Genomic DNA, 19,590 nt, shown 5'->3' with positions numbered 1-19,590 from the left:
GGTCTTTTCCAACTTAAATTCAATGTCTTGTAATTACATTAATTGGAGTTTTTCTCACTTGATTAACAGGGAATCAAGATTGGTTTCCTATTAAAAATCAAATTTAAAATATGTGAAGAGCTGTTTCTTTTACTTACAAGCTGAAAGGCTACTGTATTTTGATGAATGGTTTTGGATTTGGAAACCTCTTTACTTTTAAGTGCTTCTTTTTGTCTTGAGTGCCGACAGCTGTACATTTTAAAACGATTCATCCCAAGCTTATTTTCATTATTGCAAACGGAAGGAGTTTGATGTACCCTCTGGCTTTAAGAACATAACAAAAATTTCAAAAGAGAGGAGGCCATTTGGCATGTCTAGTCTGTTTGATAGTAGCTAACTGACACAGGGGTTTCATGCAGCTGTTTCTGTAGGTTGCTCCATACTCCCACAGCCCTTAGAGTAAAGACGTGTCTCCTGTTCTTGGTTTTAAATTCAGTTTAAACTCCCCAAGAAACTTCAGGAACTCCAGGGCAAAACCATTGAACTCCCTCAGTGGCAGGGGATGCATCCTTGGTTGGAGAAGACTGAGATAAATCACTTTGTCCAACCATAAGTACCTTTAGATCTCAGTCCTGTTGAAAACGGGTGGAACCAGTGGAGAATGCAGTTCAGTCCCTCACAATATCGCCTTCAGCAACACAACAGTTCAAGATCACCCAGTCAGATACATGAGACAGAAACAGAGATGAAGACTTAGGGGCTGAGATGCAAATATTTCAAAGCCTTGTGGACTACTTGTCACTTCCTCTTCAATTCTGTATTGCTGGTACTTTATAGCCAGTAAATAGAAGTATAAAAAGTGCCCGCCACATTTCTTTTTTCACTTTACCCAGTTTAGTAATGTCGTAAAATGTAATTTAAGCTAAAGTGAAATCTTGGCATTGCAGGGGTTATAGTGACGGTGCTTAGGGAAGTGTAATGTGCAGTGCTATGTGTATGGGAGTGTCTTGACTCAAGTTCGGTATCTGTGCATGTGTACTGTATGTATATGTAGCAGTGCTGTGGGTATATACAGTAATACATGTTGTGTCTTTGTGTTGCGTTGATGTACCTGCAATTTTTGTACAGCTCATGCTGTAGAAGTTTAGATATTGTGAAACAGGACCAGATAAGAAAAAGAACAAGTGGCATACCCTCTCACAGGTTTAAGAAGTGTTTTTTTTCCTGGGAGGGAGTTGGACAGGCGAGAGCTTCAGAGCAGAGCTGAACTCTCAGGCAGAGACAGCTGAGAGCAGATATGGCCGTGTGCTTCTGTGGCAAGTCTTTGTCTCCGTGCATCGCTCTTTCTGCCAGCTCCGTCACGCAACCGCTTGTGGCGTTGCGTTTGTGCGAGCCTGTCAGGGTGGGTCTTGTGCTGTCTTTGACTTGGCGTGTGTGTTGTGACGTGTGTTCAAGTCCCGTGTGCCATGCTTCTGTGTGGGTTTGTGCTGATAGATTTCAGCGGTGCAGTGGTACAGAGGTTTGCATTACTAACCTCTCGCAGTACTGGGGCCCTGGGTTCCATTCCTGGGGTGCTGTCTGCGTGGAGTCTGTATGTTCTCCCCCGGTTTGCGTGGGTTTCTTCCCACAATTGTGTTCTCTGATGGACAGGTGTCCCAGGATACTAGTGTATCCTACCTTGCACCCATTGCTTGTACATTGTCGTATATTGTACAGTTAATGGGGCAGACTGTCCCCCCAAGACCCTGTATTGGATGAAGCAATTAAAAAATGGATGGATGGATTTCAGCTCTGTGTGTCTGGAGAAATGCTTATAGGGCAGTAGTCTGAACAGCCCTTTTTTTATAGGGACCATTTCTTTAAACTCGGCAACTAACGTATAGTTATTCAGTACAGAGTTGATTGAGTCAAGTCATTCAGAGCTCAGCTGGAATGAAAACCAGCTGACCGTGAGGCTGTCCTGAATGAGGATGGCAGCCTTTTTGGTTAAAGTGAAAGAAATACTTAAAACAAAAGCAGTTAAAGAGCTTGATGTCCAGCTTCATAGTGATGCTGAGGTGTCAGTTTCTCAATCCCTGAAGCTCGTGCCTCACGGCAGGAGTTAATAAGCCCTTTACTGCACTGCAGTACCTAGTATCTCTGTTTCCCCAAGACACTGCTGGCCAAGGGGACCTGGTGTTCCTCCACAGACCACCTGTCCACCTCATGGAGTTACTGTTTGCTCTGAACGGACCAGAGGGATCTGGGAAAGCGATATTGGCATTTTCTGTGCTGAGCTTTTAAACTTTTACACTGAACACTTCTCATTGACCCTCATAAGACAGTTGGCAAATGTCGCATAGGAGGTTTCCAATATGCAAAAAACAATCATCTAGTTCATGTTGAAAAATGAGCCTGTTGTTCCAGCATATCCCAAATATATCAGTGCTTCTGGTTCATGGACAGTGGTGTTTTGTAAACAGCTGGCGAGGTTGTATGGAGTTCAAATGACTGCCTCCACTTTTATCTATATAAATTAAGTCTAATACTGTTTTGTGTTTTGCATCATACCATGTATTTTTGTTTTTTTTATTTCAATATCATTTTATAAGATTTTATATATTTTATATTTTATCTTTTCTTATTTATATCTATAAATTTCTCTTATCCCAATATAATACACAAACACAAGTCCTGAAACCGGAGTGCATTTTACCACTTAGCGGCACCCACAGTGATCTGAGACTGGGGGGTTGAGGACAGTGGTGTTTTTGTTGTAATCTAAAGTGATCACTCGGTTCACACATCCTTCCCAGCCTTCCCAGGACAGCAGGGGTCCCCAGAAAACCAACTCTTTAACCCCCCAAGTGAAGTCTGAATTCCACACTCCCACACAGGGGCTTTGTCTTTCCATACAGTGAATCAGTTTACCTGCAGTTCTGCTGTTCATGTTCAGTCATTGAAAATAACAATAATTAATAATCATTGGAAAACATGTTTGGTTTGTTTAATATTGGGGTCGTTATTCAATAGGGTTTCTTAAGTAGATGACCTCCAGCCAGAGCCAGCAACACAAGGGAACATGTGACTCAGTTAATCAGCTGAATTGGAAATACTTCACATTTCAGAGACATAGATGAATGTATCGAAAATTATCTTGAGTTTGAAAGCCCTGGAATTGAGCTGACTAGGCCTACTTGTACCGAAATGCTTTGCTTTTCCCTGCTATGCCAGTTCTTTTCATTTGCAGTATCCACCACGTGTGCACAGCCAGGCCCAGATTAGCCTTTGCTGTGGGTCGCACACACCTGACGGCTCTCTCCATTGCAGAACTGGGCTGCAGCCAGCTCCTTAGTTGTGTTGCTGTTGATCAGCAGGATCAATATATCGATTAAAGAGCTGCTTGCGTTAAGTTCAGGCAATGGAGTGCGCGAGAGGAGCCGCCTGCTGACCAACCTTGCTTTAGCGAACAAGGGGAAACGTGCGTCTGTGTGTGTGCGTGTACTGTAGGTGTGTGTGTGTGTGCGCGCGCGCGCGCAGTGTGGGGCTCACACACACACAGCTCATCACTGCTCTGGGGCTGCCGTGGGCGAGATGCCCGCCCGGCCTGGCGCTTCCAGTGCTGATACAGTGCATGACGGTTGGACCTGTTGTTGCTTTCAGGACTTTGGAATGGCTGAGGAGTTTGCCACCAAGGCGCTAGAGTTGAAACCAAAATCATACGAGGCCTATTACGCCAGAGCCCGTGCCAAGCGCAGCAGCAGGTAACGGAGACAGGGACAGAAAGACAGGCAGCGGGATCCTGTTTTCTAGAGCAGGTGGGACCACGGAGCCGCACTGCGGTTCCCGAGAGTGCCGGGAGGAAAAACGGTGTCTCTCAGCGCTTCGAGAATCCAGCCTCCTGGAGTTTCTCCCATTGGCAGCAGAGTCGCTGGTCTCAGTTTTTATTCCACATTGCTACTGTTAGCGCAAAATCAATTTGCATTCATTTGCATTGGAGGCATTATGCTTTTGAAAGCAACTTATGAGCAAGATACATTTGCAGCATACCATAAGTTTGCCACAGTCTCTCTTCTTTAAACATTTTTTACGACATAAATCTTAAGCATTCTAAAATTAAATGCAGTGACATTTCTATTAAGATGAAAGATGCACTCATCTGGCATATTTTCCTTCATGTTCTTTTCATTAACTGTTGATTCGTACATTGTACATTTCTTTGACATTTTCATTAGTTTTTTTTTTCTCATGTTCAGTGGTTAACTGCTCTAGAAAACAGAATGAAGGCACAAGAACCTCCCTGTTTCTTTCTGTTCCTCATTTTTTTGTTTTGATTCTCAGTGTTATTTTTCTCTTTACATGCAGTAAATTAAAATGAGCTAAGGGCTGATCTTACTTAACCCTGATCTAATACAAAATTAATTTCAATACAGGATCATTTCAATTACATTGGATTATGAAAGCTTGGCAAGCAGATTTAGTTTGCAGGACCCCAACAGATACCAGGGTATCCCAGTAACCCCCATTGACAGTTCTCATGTTCATTGTTAACCTGCTATACTGAGCATTTTCAAGACTGAAATATGGGTCCCCGTGAATCTTGAATATCCGATTAACATTAAAGACACTTCTTCAAGAACCACTTAAAAAATAGCAGCACACCTGTCAAAGCTGTTTTTAACAGACCAAAATTGCAGAAAAATATCAACTAATTTTCCAGAGCTCATATTATTTTTCTTATCTCTTTCCCAAGCCTCTCTTGTGTCTTGCTGGATGTGCTCCTTAAACTTTTTATAGACGCTATTGCAAAATTCTGGGGAACACTTTTTGCCCTGCAGCCCAAGGCTTTGAGATGTGAGCCCCAGTCAGGTGTAGTGGGACCAGTGGTTGTTGGCTTTTCAAAATTCTGTACAAGCAGCTCACATCAGACCACGTCTCCACCTGGTCTCTGAAGCCCTTCACTCTTAACCCTGCTCATCTAGAGGCGCTAACCCCTCACCGGGAGCCTTTAAGGTTTAATAGTCCCTCTTCCTGACTAGTCTCTTTTTCACATATCAATTCTTTCTCTCTCCCTCCCTCTCCCACACCTGTCTCTTTCCCCCCCCTCACCCTCTTTCACACCTGTCCGGCGCCACGTGCGTCTCCTCCGCTTTCTCTCTGACGCCACTGTCCTCTCCTGCTACTCTGCGTCGTTTGATTCTGTTTGCCGTCCCTTGCTCTACTCTCCCGCTCCTTCTGTCAATCTCTCTCTCTCTGCCGTTTTCATCAATGTCCCTTTTTATTTCTGTACCTGTTTTAATCCTCCCCCTGGGCCTTCTCTCTGTCCATCACCACCTGTCTCTCTCTCTCTCTCTGTCTGTGTCCCTCTCTGCTGCCCCCTGCAGGCAGTTCCCCGCAGCCCTGGAGGACCTGAATGAAGCCATGAAGCAGTGTCCCAACAACAGGGAGATCCAGCGGCTGCTGCTGCGCGTGGAGGAGGAGTGCCGGCAGGTCAGCCAGCAGCAGCAGCAGCAGCAGCAGCAGCAGCAGCTGGAGGTGGAGCAGCCCCCCTCCCCGCCCCCTCCTCCGCCCCCGGCCGAGGAGCCCCCCCCTCCCCCAGAGCCGCGGCTGGAGGACATGGAGCCCGTGCAGGACCTCTTCGAGGACGAGGACTACCTCGACCGGGACATGGAGGGCATGTCCATCGGCCTGCCGCCCGAGCCCCGGTCCAACCCCGCCAGCCTGCCCATCATCCAGAGCCCCCCGCCGTCCCCGGCCCACCGCGACTCTTCGTACCTCTCGGGGGGCTCGCCGCTGGGTCAGTCCTTTGACTTCCGCCCCAGCCCCCCTTCCATGGCCTCCCCGACCAGACAGAGCTACCAGTCCACCTCGCCGTCCCTGTCTCCCACGCACCAGAACTCCCACTACCGTCCCAGCCCTCCCCACACCTCCCCGGCCCACCAGGTGCCCTCCTACCGCTTCAGTCCCCCGCCCCCCTTGGGCAGTGGAGGAGGCGGAGGAGGGGGTCAAGGCAAGGACTACCAGAGCCCCCCTCCCTCTCCCCTGCGCCGGGGGCCCCAGTACAGAGCGAGCCCGCCGGCGGAGAGCATGTGCCTGTACCGGCCGCCTTCGGGATCCCCAGTGCGCTACCAGCAAGAGCAGCTCCCGGGGAGGCCCAAGTCTCCGCTGTCCAAGATGAGCAGCCAGAGGTCCTACCAGTTGACTTCCCAGTCCTCCCAGTCCTCCCAGCAGCAGCCGGGCCTGAGGCTGCAGCCAGCCAAGGCCCAGATCGTGCGCACCAACCAGCCCAGCTCCGCGGTGCACTCCAGCGCGGTGATGGGCGGCGGGGCCTACGGCCAGATGGCGCACCCCATCAGCAGCCGCTACCAGGGGGGATCGGTGGACGTGGAGAGCCGGCTGGTGTACCAGCCTTCCCTGGACGGCCGGCCCATGCCACAGGTGCAAGCCAGCCTGAGCGCCGGGGCCATCTGCCAGCACGGGGGGCGGGGAGGAGGGGTCGATTCGGGGCTCATGAAGGATGAGCTCCCCCAGCGGCCGTCCTCTGCCTACCGCGGCGGCGGCGGAGGAGGGGGGCCGGCCGGAGTGCGCTACGGTCAAACGCCGCAGATCAGCCGGAGCCAGTCTGCGGCCTACTACCCCGTATCCAAGCACGACCTGGAGCGCTCGGCCGGCATGCCCCAGTGCCAGCTGGGCTCCCCGGAAATCCCCCACCTGGTGCGCCGGCCCGTCAGCGCCAACCCCTCCGAGATCAAGCCTCACCCCCCGACGCCCCGGCCTCTCATCCACTCCCAGAGCGTGGGCCTGCGCTTCTCCCCCTCCAGCAACAGCCTCTCGTCGGGCTCCGGCTGCAGCCTGGCCCCGGGCTTCCGGCCCTCCGCCTCCATCCAGCAGATGGAGATCCCGCTGAAGCCCTCCTACGAGCGCGCCTGCGACGACCTCTCGCCCGTCTCGCCTTCGCAGGGGGCGGGAGGGGGCGACGGCCGGGCGGGGGGGGTGTACGCGGCCGAGACCACGCGGTCGCGGACCACCCCGTTCATGGGCATCATCGACAAGACAGCCCGGACTCAGCAGTACCTCCACCAGCCGTCACGGCCTTGGGCAGTGTCTTCTCTGGACACCGTCATCACCAGCCCCACCTCCCCCGGGAACCTGGTCCAGCAGGGGGGCGGCGGGGGGGGCGGCTCTTCTTACAGCCCCCCCACCTCCCTGGGCAATATCGCCTACTACAACAAGACCAACAACGCCCAGAACGGCCACCTCCTGGACGACGACTACTACGCGCCGCCGCCCTCGCTGGCCAAGCTGGCCAACGGCTCCCGGATGGGGGGCGGGGTGGGCGGGGGGGACATCTTGGAGAGGGTGAGCCAGGTGCCCACGTACCCCGACGTCAAGGTGGCGCGGACTCTGCCCGTAGCGCAGGCCTACCAGGACAGCATGTACAGGCAGCTCTCCAGGGACTCCAGGCAGGGGCAAACTTCGCCTATCAAACCAAAGAGACCTTTCGTGGAGTCGAACGTGTAGGTGTGGGAGGGGCTAGCGGTGGAGGGGGAGGGAAGGGATAGCAGAGACAGGCTTCAGATCCCCAAAGCGTGGGACTCTTCAGAGGAGGAATGTAGACCTGTCCAGAGCACACAGACTTTGAAAACCGCATGACGAAATCAAGTCGCACCCACGGACTCCCACACAACAAAGGTGATGCTGTGTGGGTCTTGCACTAATTGCCCATCTGCGCCCTCGCGTGCGCAGCGAGCACAGTTCCTAGGGATCTCCACAGCCTCCAGTAGTCCCGTGCCGACGTAGTACTCCAGCGCAGGTGAAAATCTGTAGGTGGTTTCGTTTTTTTCGAAATTCGATTTTAAGCCAAAGAACGGCTTAAAAAAAAAGGCAAGCAAGTTTTGCATGCACCACGTTTCGAAGTATTAATCCTCTAGAAGATCGCTTTTTAAAATTTAAAAACAACAACAACAAAAAAAACACTTTATGGTGATTTTAAAAACATGATCCAGGATGCTCAACTCGCGATTATCTTGTAGAGTAAATCACTGCAGTACCTTCTTGTTAGTTTCTGAGCTTTTATTTCTGTAGCAACGGGCGAAGCTGCTTTTCTGTATGATGAGATCTGAAACCCTGGCCCTAGTCACACCCAGGGGGGTGGCTCCCGCCACGACGATTTCAGAAGCGCGTCAGAAACGCGAGGGGCTGCGTACCGATGGCCCTGTGGATCACTCGGAGGCGTCCACACTCCAGCGTGTCCCGACTGATCGGAAGCCCCTTCTCGTTCCCTGTCCCCCCCAGTGTCAGCCCGGTAACGATACCCTCAGGGTGAAGCCTGGGCTCCTCTCCTGCCGCACCCCTGGAACGAAGTTGATTTCCTCTGCTTAAAAAAAAAAGTGTGCTCTTAAAGAGATCGCCATGTTCTATACTGTAAATGTAATGTTTCCATTTTACTCACGACAAACCTGTACCTAGAAGAGAAAAATATTTATAATTTTAAGTTATATATATATACTTTTGGTTTGGTTGGTTTTTGTTTTGGGCTGGGGGGGGGGGTTGGCTTTTATTTTTTGTAGTATTTCATTTTGTGTTAAGTCAAGGGCAACTTGCTTCAAACTTTAGGGGGGAAAAAACACTTTCAAATAGGGGACATTCGCAGCCTTTGAATACTTGAATTTTTAACTGTGTGCGCGTGTCACAGAGTTTGTGTGCTGGCGTTCTTTTGACTTATTGTAATTATTCTTATTTATTTTTGTTTTCGCGAGTTGGAAATGGAAGTGATCTCAGCACGCAATCTGAAGAGATAGAAAACAGATCTATAAGAGAAACATATTTCTTATCGCGTCTGTAAAAACGTAACAGTTTTCACCGTGGTGCAGTTGTGGATCACAACATTCATGGAAACTCAAAAGGAAACATCTGGGAAATCCAATAAACTGAAATAATTGTGGGAGGGGTTCTAGGGGAATGGTGATTTTTTTGTACCATATATAACTGGAAACATTGAAATATAAGGCCATATACTGTATGCAATACCAGTGGATGTATGCTTTCATGATGTTGCCTGCAAGCTGTATGTGCCCACTGGTCTTAAGGTATGGTTGTCACAGAGAGTTTCAGCGCAGTGCCAGTACTTTCTGCTTACTGGCATTGACTGGATCATTTTAACCTTCAACTAGCTTGAGCTGCAGTTGTACCCTGTTTTTTTTTTATTTATGCAAACGTCAATACATGGTGCATTTTTTGGAAGGGGTGTGTTTGTACGCTGTAACTCTTAATTGCAGTCTGACTCTCAGTACATACTGTAGTCTGGACATGTCCCTCTCCAGCACTTAAAGATAACAAACAGTACTGTGGAATCGTGAATAGGTTTTCCTTCAGCAGCTGCAGTGGGGGTCCAGAAACACACAGTTTTTACTTGCCTTGACTTTTCTTTCAGCTTTTCTAATGATTATTGCCGACACAAGGTTTCCACACTAACAGCCTGTGAAGTTCGTATATAAGGGTGCACTTTACCGTTCTGTCGTCTGTTTATTTTTTTCATTCTGTTTTTTTTTTGGAGGGTGTAGGGGGATTCTTCTCTGACTTATGACAATACTGGATAATTCATTGTGAGTAGTTGTTCTTATTAATAGAAAATAGCAAACAGTTCTTGTCTTTGGTGGATTTTTTCCAAGCAAATAAAATACATAATAATTAAAAACAAAAAAGAGTTTTAAGAAATAAGATGTATTGCCTTTATAGCACAAATTGTATCTGCTGTACATAATGGCCGAAAGATTGGGACATTTTATCAAATCACCTGTAACTATAAGCGCTGCCCTCTCACCCCCTACTGTCAATCTCTTTGTCCCGGCAGTTTTCACCAAAACGTGGGCAAAGTAATATCTTCACTCCACAGAGGTAAGAGTCCTTTTGTGAGTCCCACACAGGAAGATGAACTTAGCACTGGCTACCGGGAATTGTAGTTCTTTGTATAGTCTTTTGGAACTACAACTCCCAGAGCTAGTTTATTTCAGTTTATGGTAGTGTTCAGGTGTCCAGCTGCTTCAGGGTGTGAAAGTAAAGCTGAAGAGTGATCAGTCTGCTGTTTAATTATAAGAAATTATAAAGCTTAAACATGAAGCAGGACTTTTGGTTATGTTGTATTAATTTTACCTTTCTGTCCAGTTAATTTTCTCCTTTCTAAGATGAAAAGGAGATCTAACAGATATTATAGGCTGTCCTTAAGAAAAGGTTTTGACAGCAGTTAAATACAAAAGATTTATTTTACTAGACAGACTGGGGTTTGTTCCAGTACCATTAGACTGTCCACAGCTTTTATCCATCTTTGTTTTCGGCTTGTAAAAAATCAAATGGGGGGGCCACACTTTCCTCTCAGTCTTTCTTCTCCCACGTGGGTTAAGGCAGTGAAGAAATACTTGCACTGGGTCCTTCAGAGTAGGAGAAAGCTTTGATGCCTTGAAGTCTCTTAACACTTTGCCAGCTCCTGTCCTTTGGGAGCTCTTAACAGCCTGCAGCTATAAACATTGAAGAAATTCACTTGTCCTTGATTATTATTTTAAAAAGTTAAAACAACACCATGTAACCCCATGTTACTCGGTGACTAAAATTCCAGTGGAGAGATCTTTACCCCCTGAAGGAGGTGATGAGCTGGAATTCTGATATTTGGAAACCAGCATGTTGTTTGCAGGAGGTGTCGCAGTGCATGAGACTACGATTGAAGCAGGCAAGCGTGTCTGTGGTCTGCACCTCTTGCCAAACATGGTTGCTTGTGCAGGCAAAGCAGGAGAACCTTGGTCCATTTGGGGTTCGGGTTTGTGACCCAGGGCATGAAGTCTTTGCAGTATTATGTCTCCCTGTCCTGACCTCTTTCCTCCTCACCACTGGAGCAGATGAAAGGGTTGCATAGCTATGAAAGTGATCAGAAAGGCAGCTATTATTCCTGGTGGGGGAATTAGAAAGGGACCTGTGAGCTTTCCTTGATGTTTTCTGTCTATTCTTATTCTGAATTTACTTCTCCCCTCTGTTGCAAAGTGCAGCTTGAGTCCTAGCAGACAAGACCAGTATTTACACTCTCTGTTGGTGCCCTTTGGATTTTAACAGCCCTGTCTTTGGACACACGTGGCTTTCAACCACAACCCAGACCATAAAATGCTCCGATTATGAATTCCCCCTGGGAATTTGGGTAGGGCACTCTTAACATTAGTGCCTTTGAAAAACAAAAGGGATGATTGCTGTGGGCTTTCATGCTAATGGCTTAAATGTGTTAGTATTTATTCAGTACTGGCTAAGTACATTTCTGCTTGACTATAGGTTCATCCGTCCTTGAATTGATAAAGCATTTTATCCTACATTATCCTGCACATGAGCCTCTAATCAATTCCAGTGGTTGTTTTCTGTGGGCGACTCAGTGCCTGTAGTAGTAAGAATGTTGGGGGACAGTGCAGCCCTTGTTGGCCTATCACAGTGATTCTGGTGTCCTGTGATCTGGGGATGTAGATTGTGCTTAGCTGTGTTTGTGCTTGTTTTTTAAAGGTCAGGGAAAGAGAAGCCCTACTACAAAAGCTATGCAGGAAGGCTGAGGAGATGTCAGATGATTATCTAGGTGACGCTAGTTCCAGAGGTTATCTTCTGGCTTGTACCCTGAAGGCCCTGGACACCTGTTCCTACTTCAGATAAATTCCAGTGCAGAGGACACAGCTAGAGCAGGTGATGCATCGATTTTATCTTTTGAATGAAAATTGCCGGGGCGGAGAGGTTCTCGGAAACTGCTCTATTCTGCAATGTAATTAAATAAAATTTTAAAAATGAACAATAAGACTTTTTTTCTAGATCTCTGATGTAAAGGATTTTTGCTGTACATAATCTGATGCATGTTTTGTTCTTTTTTTTCCTCTCTGATTCACACGTATATATATAAATATTTCCTGATGCGGTTTGTGATATCGATATGAATATTGTATTGAAGTGGGGAAGAGGCGAGGGAGCTGGTGTCGCTAACAGTCACCCACCCTCTCTTTTCTCTCCTGTTCCACAAGAGGAGATCAGAAGTAAGAGTTTGTTTTTTATGATTTTATTTTAATGTATTTGCTTGCTGAGCAGAGTTCTATTGTCTGTACATGTGAGCTGTCAGATCGCTGTGATAAAGTTTAAAAAAAAAACTCAAAAAGAATGCGTTTTTATCTTACGGAAAGATTGTAATCTGTACAATCCACTGTATGTATGAAGAATAATGTACTTATTTATAAATGGTTACCACTTCAAAGAAAAAAACAAAGACAGAAAACTGGTCTGTGGTTGGCTCGTTACTTTTCCCCTTTTTAAAAAAAATAGGCAGATTGCATTGCAGATGCCCTGGTGTGTCAGAATGTTTCTCAGAAGCAGTGATGTTCAGCTCAGCTGATATCACTGGTAAATGCATTCAAACAAGAGGATGATTTGTTGAATGATTCTCAGTGATCCTCTCAGGGCAAGCCTATCTACTGCACTGTTCATTAAGAGAACATTTCCAATGTTTTTGGTTTCCCCAGACGTTGGTGTTGCAGCTACAGAATGGCATTCTTGTGGCATTTCTCATAAAAGGATTTCCTTTGAAATGCATATTTGTATATATTCTCTTTTGTATATATTTGTATATCTTCCCTTAAAGCAGCAAACGAGAAAAAATGCATTAAATATTTATTGGGAGAAATACAGCAGAGCAGTCACTATACACAAGATGACAGCACACCTAATGCCCCACAAGTCCCCTCCAGGGGCTTGGAACAGGTCTCACACAGTCGGCGAGGCAGGGACATCATTTTAAATACTTCTTTTTCATGATCTTAAAAAAATACACACTTTGAAGCTTGCGCCGGTTGACTCATGTAAATGGTTTGGCACATTTAAAAGATAACGGGCGTGGTCTGACGATGGCGTTCTCTGTCCTAGTCAAGAGCAGCCCAATGTGAAGGTCAGGAGGACGGGAGTGGCAGTGCTGTAAGCTCCGGCCTTCTTACGATGGTCTCTCCCCTTCATAGAGGCTGTTATCGGTCATCTAGTATACCTTCTCCTAGTGTTTGTCATGCTCGAAATTTAAGTGCCAACGCTGCTGGGTTTTTTCTTTAAAATGTTTTCGCAGTACGACATTGGTAAAACCGTCTTCACTCCAGGTTCAGTATGACGGAGTGTGAAACTGACACTCTGAAACAGTGGCTGTGTACTGACAGGAATCATAACGGACGTGCTGACCTGCGGTCATAATTGCTAGTTTGATTTTAAATTTTAAATTTAAAAATTTTAAATTGTTGGGGTTTTTGGCATAGGGGTCCTGCCTTCAGCTATGATCAGATTATCTTGTTGGCTTTGAGCCTTTCATGCCAGGAGTTCGTAGTTCCTGTTCTCCACGTCTGCCCTGTCCGTAGTCTTTCATTTCACCTGGGACCAACTTTTCGTTGACCAAAAAACCTGGAGTCTACAGATATTTTTGATTCTGAACCCACCTAGTTTGCAGTCGCTGACGCTCTGTGAATCGCTTCCCTTCCTTGGGGACTGCTGTACGTTGTGCTGAGAATGAGGACCTCCAACACATCACCTTGTCCAGTCCCCAGCTGGCAAGCCTGCGGGCTCCACAGCACCTTACAGGAACGCCAGCTCTGACTGGGGGAGCAGCAGTCTTGCGCTAACACCACTGCAAGCCGGCAGGTGCCTATCGGGCCCCAGGAGTCACTGTCGTGCCGAGACGGACAGAAGATCCCTGATGGACCCAAGTCCGCTCAGCTCAGGCAGGACTCACCCAGTTGTGTCCACTGCAGTGGGGGACATCCCGATCATAGCTGTGTACTGCCAGGTGCCAGTTTCGTAAGGTTTTCAGCTATTAATGAGTTAATCCGGAGTATGATGTTGGGTAATTTGTGTCCCTTCGTGATTTGAAGAGTTCACCTGGGATTTAAGAACAATTGGGCATTTGCCTGCAGGTGAAATCCTCCGCATACTCCAGGCATGAAGCTGGTCACTGCTGTGTGTTAGATATAACTGCACGTCTTCAGATTTGCGCCGATGGAGCAGGAGTGGAGCTTCTCCCTGCTCTGCAGTCTCTTTGCTGTAAAGCTCTGGCAGGGACTTGGTGGGGGGGGGGGGGGAGTTATAAGGGGGGAGGGCAGGTCAGGGGTTGTTTTAAGGGGTGTTGGGGGTCTCCCCCTCAGTCAGGGTCTTGAAGTGCATGGACAAGGCCTCCTCCTCTGGGTGGCGGGGGCGTCTGAACTCCTTTCGCGTCACGATGTAGCCCACCAGCACCCCGAACACCACCAGCAACAAGCCCAACACGTTGGCCAGGACCCCCTCAGGGGGGAACTTTGAGTAGGTGGACCTGCGTGAGTAGAGGATCACAGATTAACAGCCCTGTCTCAGAGCTGGGAGACATCAGCTCGTGCAAGTTCACAGAACTGCTTCATTCTTCAATGCAACATTCATGGGTTTGTTGGCAGTTTTCTTGGAAATAATAAAGAATGACTGGGAACCTAAGTTTAACCCTCTGCTCCATGGGAGGGAAGCTGCTGTTCAGTGTGTTTAGGGCAGGGGGCAGCCTTGTCCTTTCCAATATATGACTTAATTCATTGTTAGTTCCTGAAGAATGCGTTAAACACCATTTCAATAGATGAATGACAAGTAGGAATTCCTATAATTCCGGTGTTTGCTGTATTAATTACTATTTATTTTGCATTCATTTTCTAACTACTTCTTCCTCTTCTGGGTCACAGGGGAGCCAGAGCCTATCCTGGCAAGCAACAGGCAGGGTACACCCTGGCCAGGTCACCAGTCCAGTGCAGAGCCCACATAGACACACACAAGCCACTGCTTCCTGGCGCCCATGAACCTACTGGCATGTGTTTGGACTGTGGGAGAAGCCAGAGAACCCAGAATCATATTTCTCTTATTTTTTAAAAGTGCAGCAACAACATCACAGCAGTGCAGGGACAGTCAGCCTTGGAGCTTCCATTCCATTGCAGCTCTGCTCCATCTAAGCACCTTCTAGCACCTGGGCTGATTAACCAATCAAGGTGCGATTTAGTAACGAACTGATTAGAAGGCTAAACCTCCCCTGCTGTCATGGAATGACAGTGCTGAGGCTGTGCACCCCTACAGCACAGCTGGCAGAGCCCCGGCAGGTGGTCATGTCAGCAGGGGACCTACATGATGCTGAAGAGGAGCTTCTCCTTGATGCCCAGCAGGCAGTTGGCGATGGAGAAGGCGAACAGTGTCAGGCCGAAGAAGAGGTGCAGAGGCAAGTACCACTTGCGCAGCATTGGTGTGCCTCCAGGGAACAGGAAGACAGTCAGGCCCATTACCCACTGCATGGAAATCACACACACAGTCACTGCAGGTAATGTACGTCAGTGCCCTGGGCACTATGTTAACCATGCCTTTCCCACACAAGAACACAACGAGATATGACGGCAAATATTCTCATCACTCTTTTGTGACAGTGTTTTTAAGAGTCCCTACAGACATTTTATACTCTACTCTTTACTTTTTCTAAAAGCCCTGAACATATTGGTATGAGGCAGCCATTCTCTGTAAAAGAGGGATCATTCCCCTTATTAATTAAGCAGGCTGTCGAGGCAGTTCTCTGCCTCGTCTCAATGCTAATTTGAAAGGATCCAGTTTAGTGTGTTTTTCTGTGTGTCTCTCAGCAGTGTTCCATGCTTGCGAACTTTTTTGTGGAGGAAGATGTGTAGAGTAGAATACAGAAAGGAGGTGAATCGGAGAAGGGGTGTTTGTGTGCGGCCCACCTGAATACAGAAGAGGACGCAGTTCAGCATGCCGCACCAGCTGTGGAGGGAGTACATGTCGGTGAACCTGTTCTTGGCGTGGTAGTCAAACACCGCTACAAGCCCTGAACAAACACCCAGGATTTAGAATTAGAGCCATCAGAAAGGTAATACAGCACTCCAGATGAGCCTCTCCCACACCCAGGTGCTCAGAGATGAGAAGGACTGCATGCGATAGCATTGAGATGGGTTATCGGGGTCACTCCTGGGACTGCCTCTGTCTGATAAGCCAGCAGATATATCACCCTGCAGCTCCCAGCTGGCAGCCCAGTGGAGCTCAGGTGTGAGCCTGGCCAGTACTTGGAGAGGAGAATATGGGAAAGCACAGGTTGTTAGTGGGGCCAGTAGGGGGCACTGCAGTCTGAGGGGGTCCTTATGCCTCAGTACAGTGATGGGGCACTGTACTGTAAAAAGGTGCTGTCCTTCGCATGAGACGTAAAAGCAAGGTCCTGACTACCCTTCTCGAGAAGAGTAGAGGTGTTACCCTGGTGTCCTGGCCAAAAGGCGTTTACCAAGCATGGCCTCCTAATAATCCCCATCTCTGAACTGGCTTCATCACTCTGCTCTCCTCCCCACTGAGAGCTGGTGTGTGTACTGGTGTACTATGGCTGTCATCACATCATTCTGGTGGGAGGTACACACTGGTGGTGGTGGAGGGGAGTCCCCATTACCTGTACTGTAAATGACTGAGTCGAGTGTCCAGGAAAGTGCTATATAGGTTGGTGTAAGAAATTATTAATTATTATTACAGCTACCTAATCGCATGACATCATTGTCTACTAAGCGTGAGCTGCTTTATCGTTCCTGAAAAGGAAGCGTAACGCCCGCGTGCCACACAGCAGCTGCCCACTCACCGACGATGGTGATGATGAGGGAGAAGAGGTGGATGACGCCATGCAGGATCTTGGTGACGCGTTTGGTCTCATTCCGAAACACTCGGAACACCAGGAGCGCTGCCCGTGAGAGAGAGAGAGAGAGATACAGTAGTGTTAGAAGAGGAGAGGAAGGGAGGCCATGCTTCTTTTTAAGTGAGTGACACTGCCCATCCACTCTCTTAACGTGTCTTCGATTCAGGGCCGCAGGTCCACTTCAGCCTATCCCAGCAAGCAACGGGAGAAAGGCAGGATACACCTTGGATGGGACGCCAGTTTATCACAGGGCACATATGCTGTAGGCACACACTCGCCAAGGAACAGTTTTCCCAGCAGCAAATTAAACTAGCAGCATGTCTTGGGACTGTGGGAGGAAACTGGAGCACTGAGGCCACAGGGAGAACAACACAAACTCCACACAGACAGCAGCCCAGGTCCACAACTGAACCCAGGGCCCCAGCGCTTCGAGGCAGCAATGTTAACCACTGTGCCACTCAGAAAAAAACCAGTCCAGGTTAATTCCACTCTCAAGTGCAGACAAGATAATAATTTGAAATAAGGTGCCCAGCGATTCGGGTGGAGCCAATACCCTGGCATCCTTCAGGCTTCAGGGAATGGCTGAGCAAGGTTCTTAGATGACTCTTCAATCTGCAATCAAATATGCCAGTTGCACCGAGTAACATCTTCTGGTTTCTCTTGTTTTTAAACGCAAGATACACAGTTTCAGCTTGAAAAAAGAACTCTGGTTTCAGTTCTCAATACCCTCTCCTCTTAGTCACCTTTCTGGGCTTGAAATAGACTTGGAGTCAACATCTTTAATGTGGTTTGTCTCCCTTGGAGACCGGAGCTGTCAGGCTTCAGCCTTGCTGGCTGGCCAGTGAGGTACAGCAGCAGGCGATGAGGCCTCAGGAGATAACGACTGGGCCAGACTGCACCCTGTGCGTGTAATCTTTCCTGGCCCCCTGAGGCCATTGCTGTGAAGTGTTCTGAGTGAGAAAATGAAACGGCTAACTTACTAATGATCCCGTGGCCTTTAAAAGTTAACCTCCTAACTGAATTCACAGTGAGGGTTTGAGAGCCTGGGGCCAACTGCTGATTCAATTTACTTAGTAAAAAGGCCCGGCTGTGTTTTTTCTTTGTCCTTTACGTTAGAAAAACAGGCAAAATTAGAAGAAACAGATGTGATTTAAATAACATTAAGCATTTAGCTTATCTAAAAACCACAGGCTGAAGGGAGAAGAGAGAGCTCGGTGAAAACGGCAAAATGTCATCATCTTGTTTTGTTCATCGTTGATAGATTTTAATTCACAAGAAGCTCAAGATGGCATATAAAGCAGCAGGTGAATTTGTAATTTTTCAGAGTCCTGTATTATTAAATTATTTTCATTTTCTCCTTAGAGAAATGACATTTTCAAGGAGCAAGGCAGTGATGAGCACTGCCTGGAGACTCTCTCCTCCATGTGAGAACAGCCAAGGCTCAGCACTTGGGCAGAATGTCACCCTGTTCCATTTCAGCTACGGCGGATTCTAATTGCTGTTTTTATGGTTCGTTTGCTTTTCCGGAAGGCCTTCCTGGAGACCTGGGTCGAGCCATGAAGGGAGAGAAAAATGGACAGTTTGGAGGTGTTATTAGATGGTCCGCACAGGAAAATTCAGACCCATTTCTAAACACGAGATCAGTCAGTTTCTCAGTTGGATGAGAGGATCTGGATATTTAGCCAGTAGATCAGCTCTTGTCACAAGTCTGAGAGCACAGGAGACAATCGGCCTCCTGCCTTTGTAAAACCTTGTGCTATTTGGGAATGAAAATCATTTACCTTCCCATGAAACCCCTAGTCGATTCCTGGCATCAGCCACAGAGGCACCTCTCTCGTCAGTGGGCAGGTGTCCTGCTCACTTCCTTGTGGTTGACCAGTCAGACCTGTCCTGGATGTTTTTAAGATGCGAGAGGAACTTGTCTGGGAGAAACGAACCCCCATGCCATCCCATAGGCAGTAAGACTCCGAGGCAGCAGTGTGCTAGTGAATCATTTACACTCTACAGCCACACCTGCTCTTTCGTTCTTCGTGTGTTTACTTTAATCTCATCCTAAAGGCATGAGGACCCTGATTCCCATTGCCATGGCCTCCTCATGCTGACCCTAAAGAAATATCAGTGCTGATCCAAGCTCAAACTGAATACTCGTCTCAGTTCGTTCGGAGTGCGGTACGTTCAGATCACGCTGATCATTTCACAGGAAGGATAATGCTATGGGGAACAAAGGGTAAGTGTAATTAACTGGCAATATTTTAACTCGACTTCCAGAAATATCCAGTCTTCGTCTTTCATGGGGCGTGCAGGACAGGGAGACTGTATCGTACCGTGCTTGGTCAGCGCAGGGTGACCCGGGTGTCGGCCTGATCAGACCTGATCTGTGTGTCTTTGGGAAGTGAGAAGAAGGAGAGTGCCTGGTAATAAACAGGATGACCCCCCCCCCCCGTGAGAACATGCAGACTCCATACAGAAGGATCGATAAGGCTAGAACTGAAACCAGGATTCCTGGGGCAGCAAAATTAATCTCTCTGTCACTGTGCTGTCCACTACAGCCAGTGATTCAAAGCTATGTAAGTGGTGTCTCTTCTGTCATTTCCATACTTCGCTTGTTGGATACTGAAAGTTCTGATAGTTGCTGTCAGAAACAAATGGGATTCTGTACTTAAAGCTTTGGAAATGGAACCCAGGCAGTGGGAAATGTCTTGCACTGACCGTCCCCGTACAGGAACACCAGTCCGATGACCATGCACAGCGGGTGGATGTTGAACTCCCTGGCGGTGCCGTCCCAGGCGTAGCCCCCCTGGTAGTGACCCATCCACACCCCCGTGAGGACCACACACGCCAAGCCGAACACCTGGGAGCCCCCCACCAGCCAGGGCAGCTGAGAGGGGCAGGACTGCTCCACCGGACTGTCCGCCATG

The 19,590-nt window shown here is 48.0% G+C and overlaps 2 protein-coding genes across 17 annotated transcripts in view; one reads left to right on the top strand and one right to left on the bottom strand.

Annotated features, from left to right (window-relative positions):
* Nucleotides 1-12,241, top strand: part of LOC148638614 (protein TANC2-like) — a 224,060-nt gene extending 211,819 nt beyond the window's left edge. For 15 of the 16 annotated variants that reach the window (XM_088622749.1, XM_088622750.1, XM_088622754.1 and 12 more), the window contains 2 exons: nt 3,622-3,722; nt 5,343-12,241. In XM_088622749.1, the coding sequence (XP_088478875.1) occupies nt 3,622-3,722; nt 5,343-7,479 (2,238 nt within the window). In that variant the 3' untranslated portion in view covers nt 7,480-12,241. The remainder of the gene's footprint in view (nt 1-3,621; nt 3,723-5,342) is intronic. The other variant, XR_015930926.1, reaches the window with a different exon arrangement.
* Nucleotides 12,242-12,619: 378 nt separating this feature from the next.
* cyb561 (cytochrome b561) lies at nt 12,620-19,589 on the bottom strand. The gene is made up of 5 exons (XM_088622764.1): nt 19,382-19,589; nt 16,619-16,717; nt 15,726-15,829; nt 15,127-15,284; nt 12,620-14,302 (listed from the first exon to the last, which is right to left on the bottom strand). Exons 1-5 carry the CDS (start codon nt 19,587-19,589, stop codon nt 14,110-14,112), a joined length of 762 nt encoding a protein of 253 aa, XP_088478890.1. The 3' UTR covers nt 12,620-14,109.
* Between the last annotated feature and the right edge of the window lies 1 nt (nt 19,590).

The sequence above is a fragment of the Lepisosteus platostomus genome, chromosome 28, assembly GCF_059453375.1.
Source record: "Lepisosteus platostomus isolate fLepPlt1 chromosome 28, fLepPlt1.hap1, whole genome shotgun sequence".
Taxonomy (NCBI): domain Eukaryota; kingdom Metazoa; phylum Chordata; class Actinopteri; order Semionotiformes; family Lepisosteidae; genus Lepisosteus; species Lepisosteus platostomus.
Note: the sequence above shows the minus strand (reverse complement) of the source record. Positions and strands in the feature narration are given on the sequence as shown.

Coding starts and splice junctions, on each gene's coding strand:
- cyb561 (XM_088622764.1), bottom strand. CDS start 19,589: ATGGCGGACAGTCCGGTGGAGCAGTCCTGCCCCTCTCAGCTGCCCTGG. Junction 15,830..16,618: donor CCTCATCATCACCATCGTCG/GTGAGTGGGCAG, acceptor GTGTTTGTTCAG/GGCTTGTAGCGGTGTTTGAC. Junction 15,285..15,725: donor GCGTCCTCTTCTGTATTCAG/GTGGGCCGCACA, acceptor ATTTCCATGCAG/TGGGTAATGGGCCTGACTGT.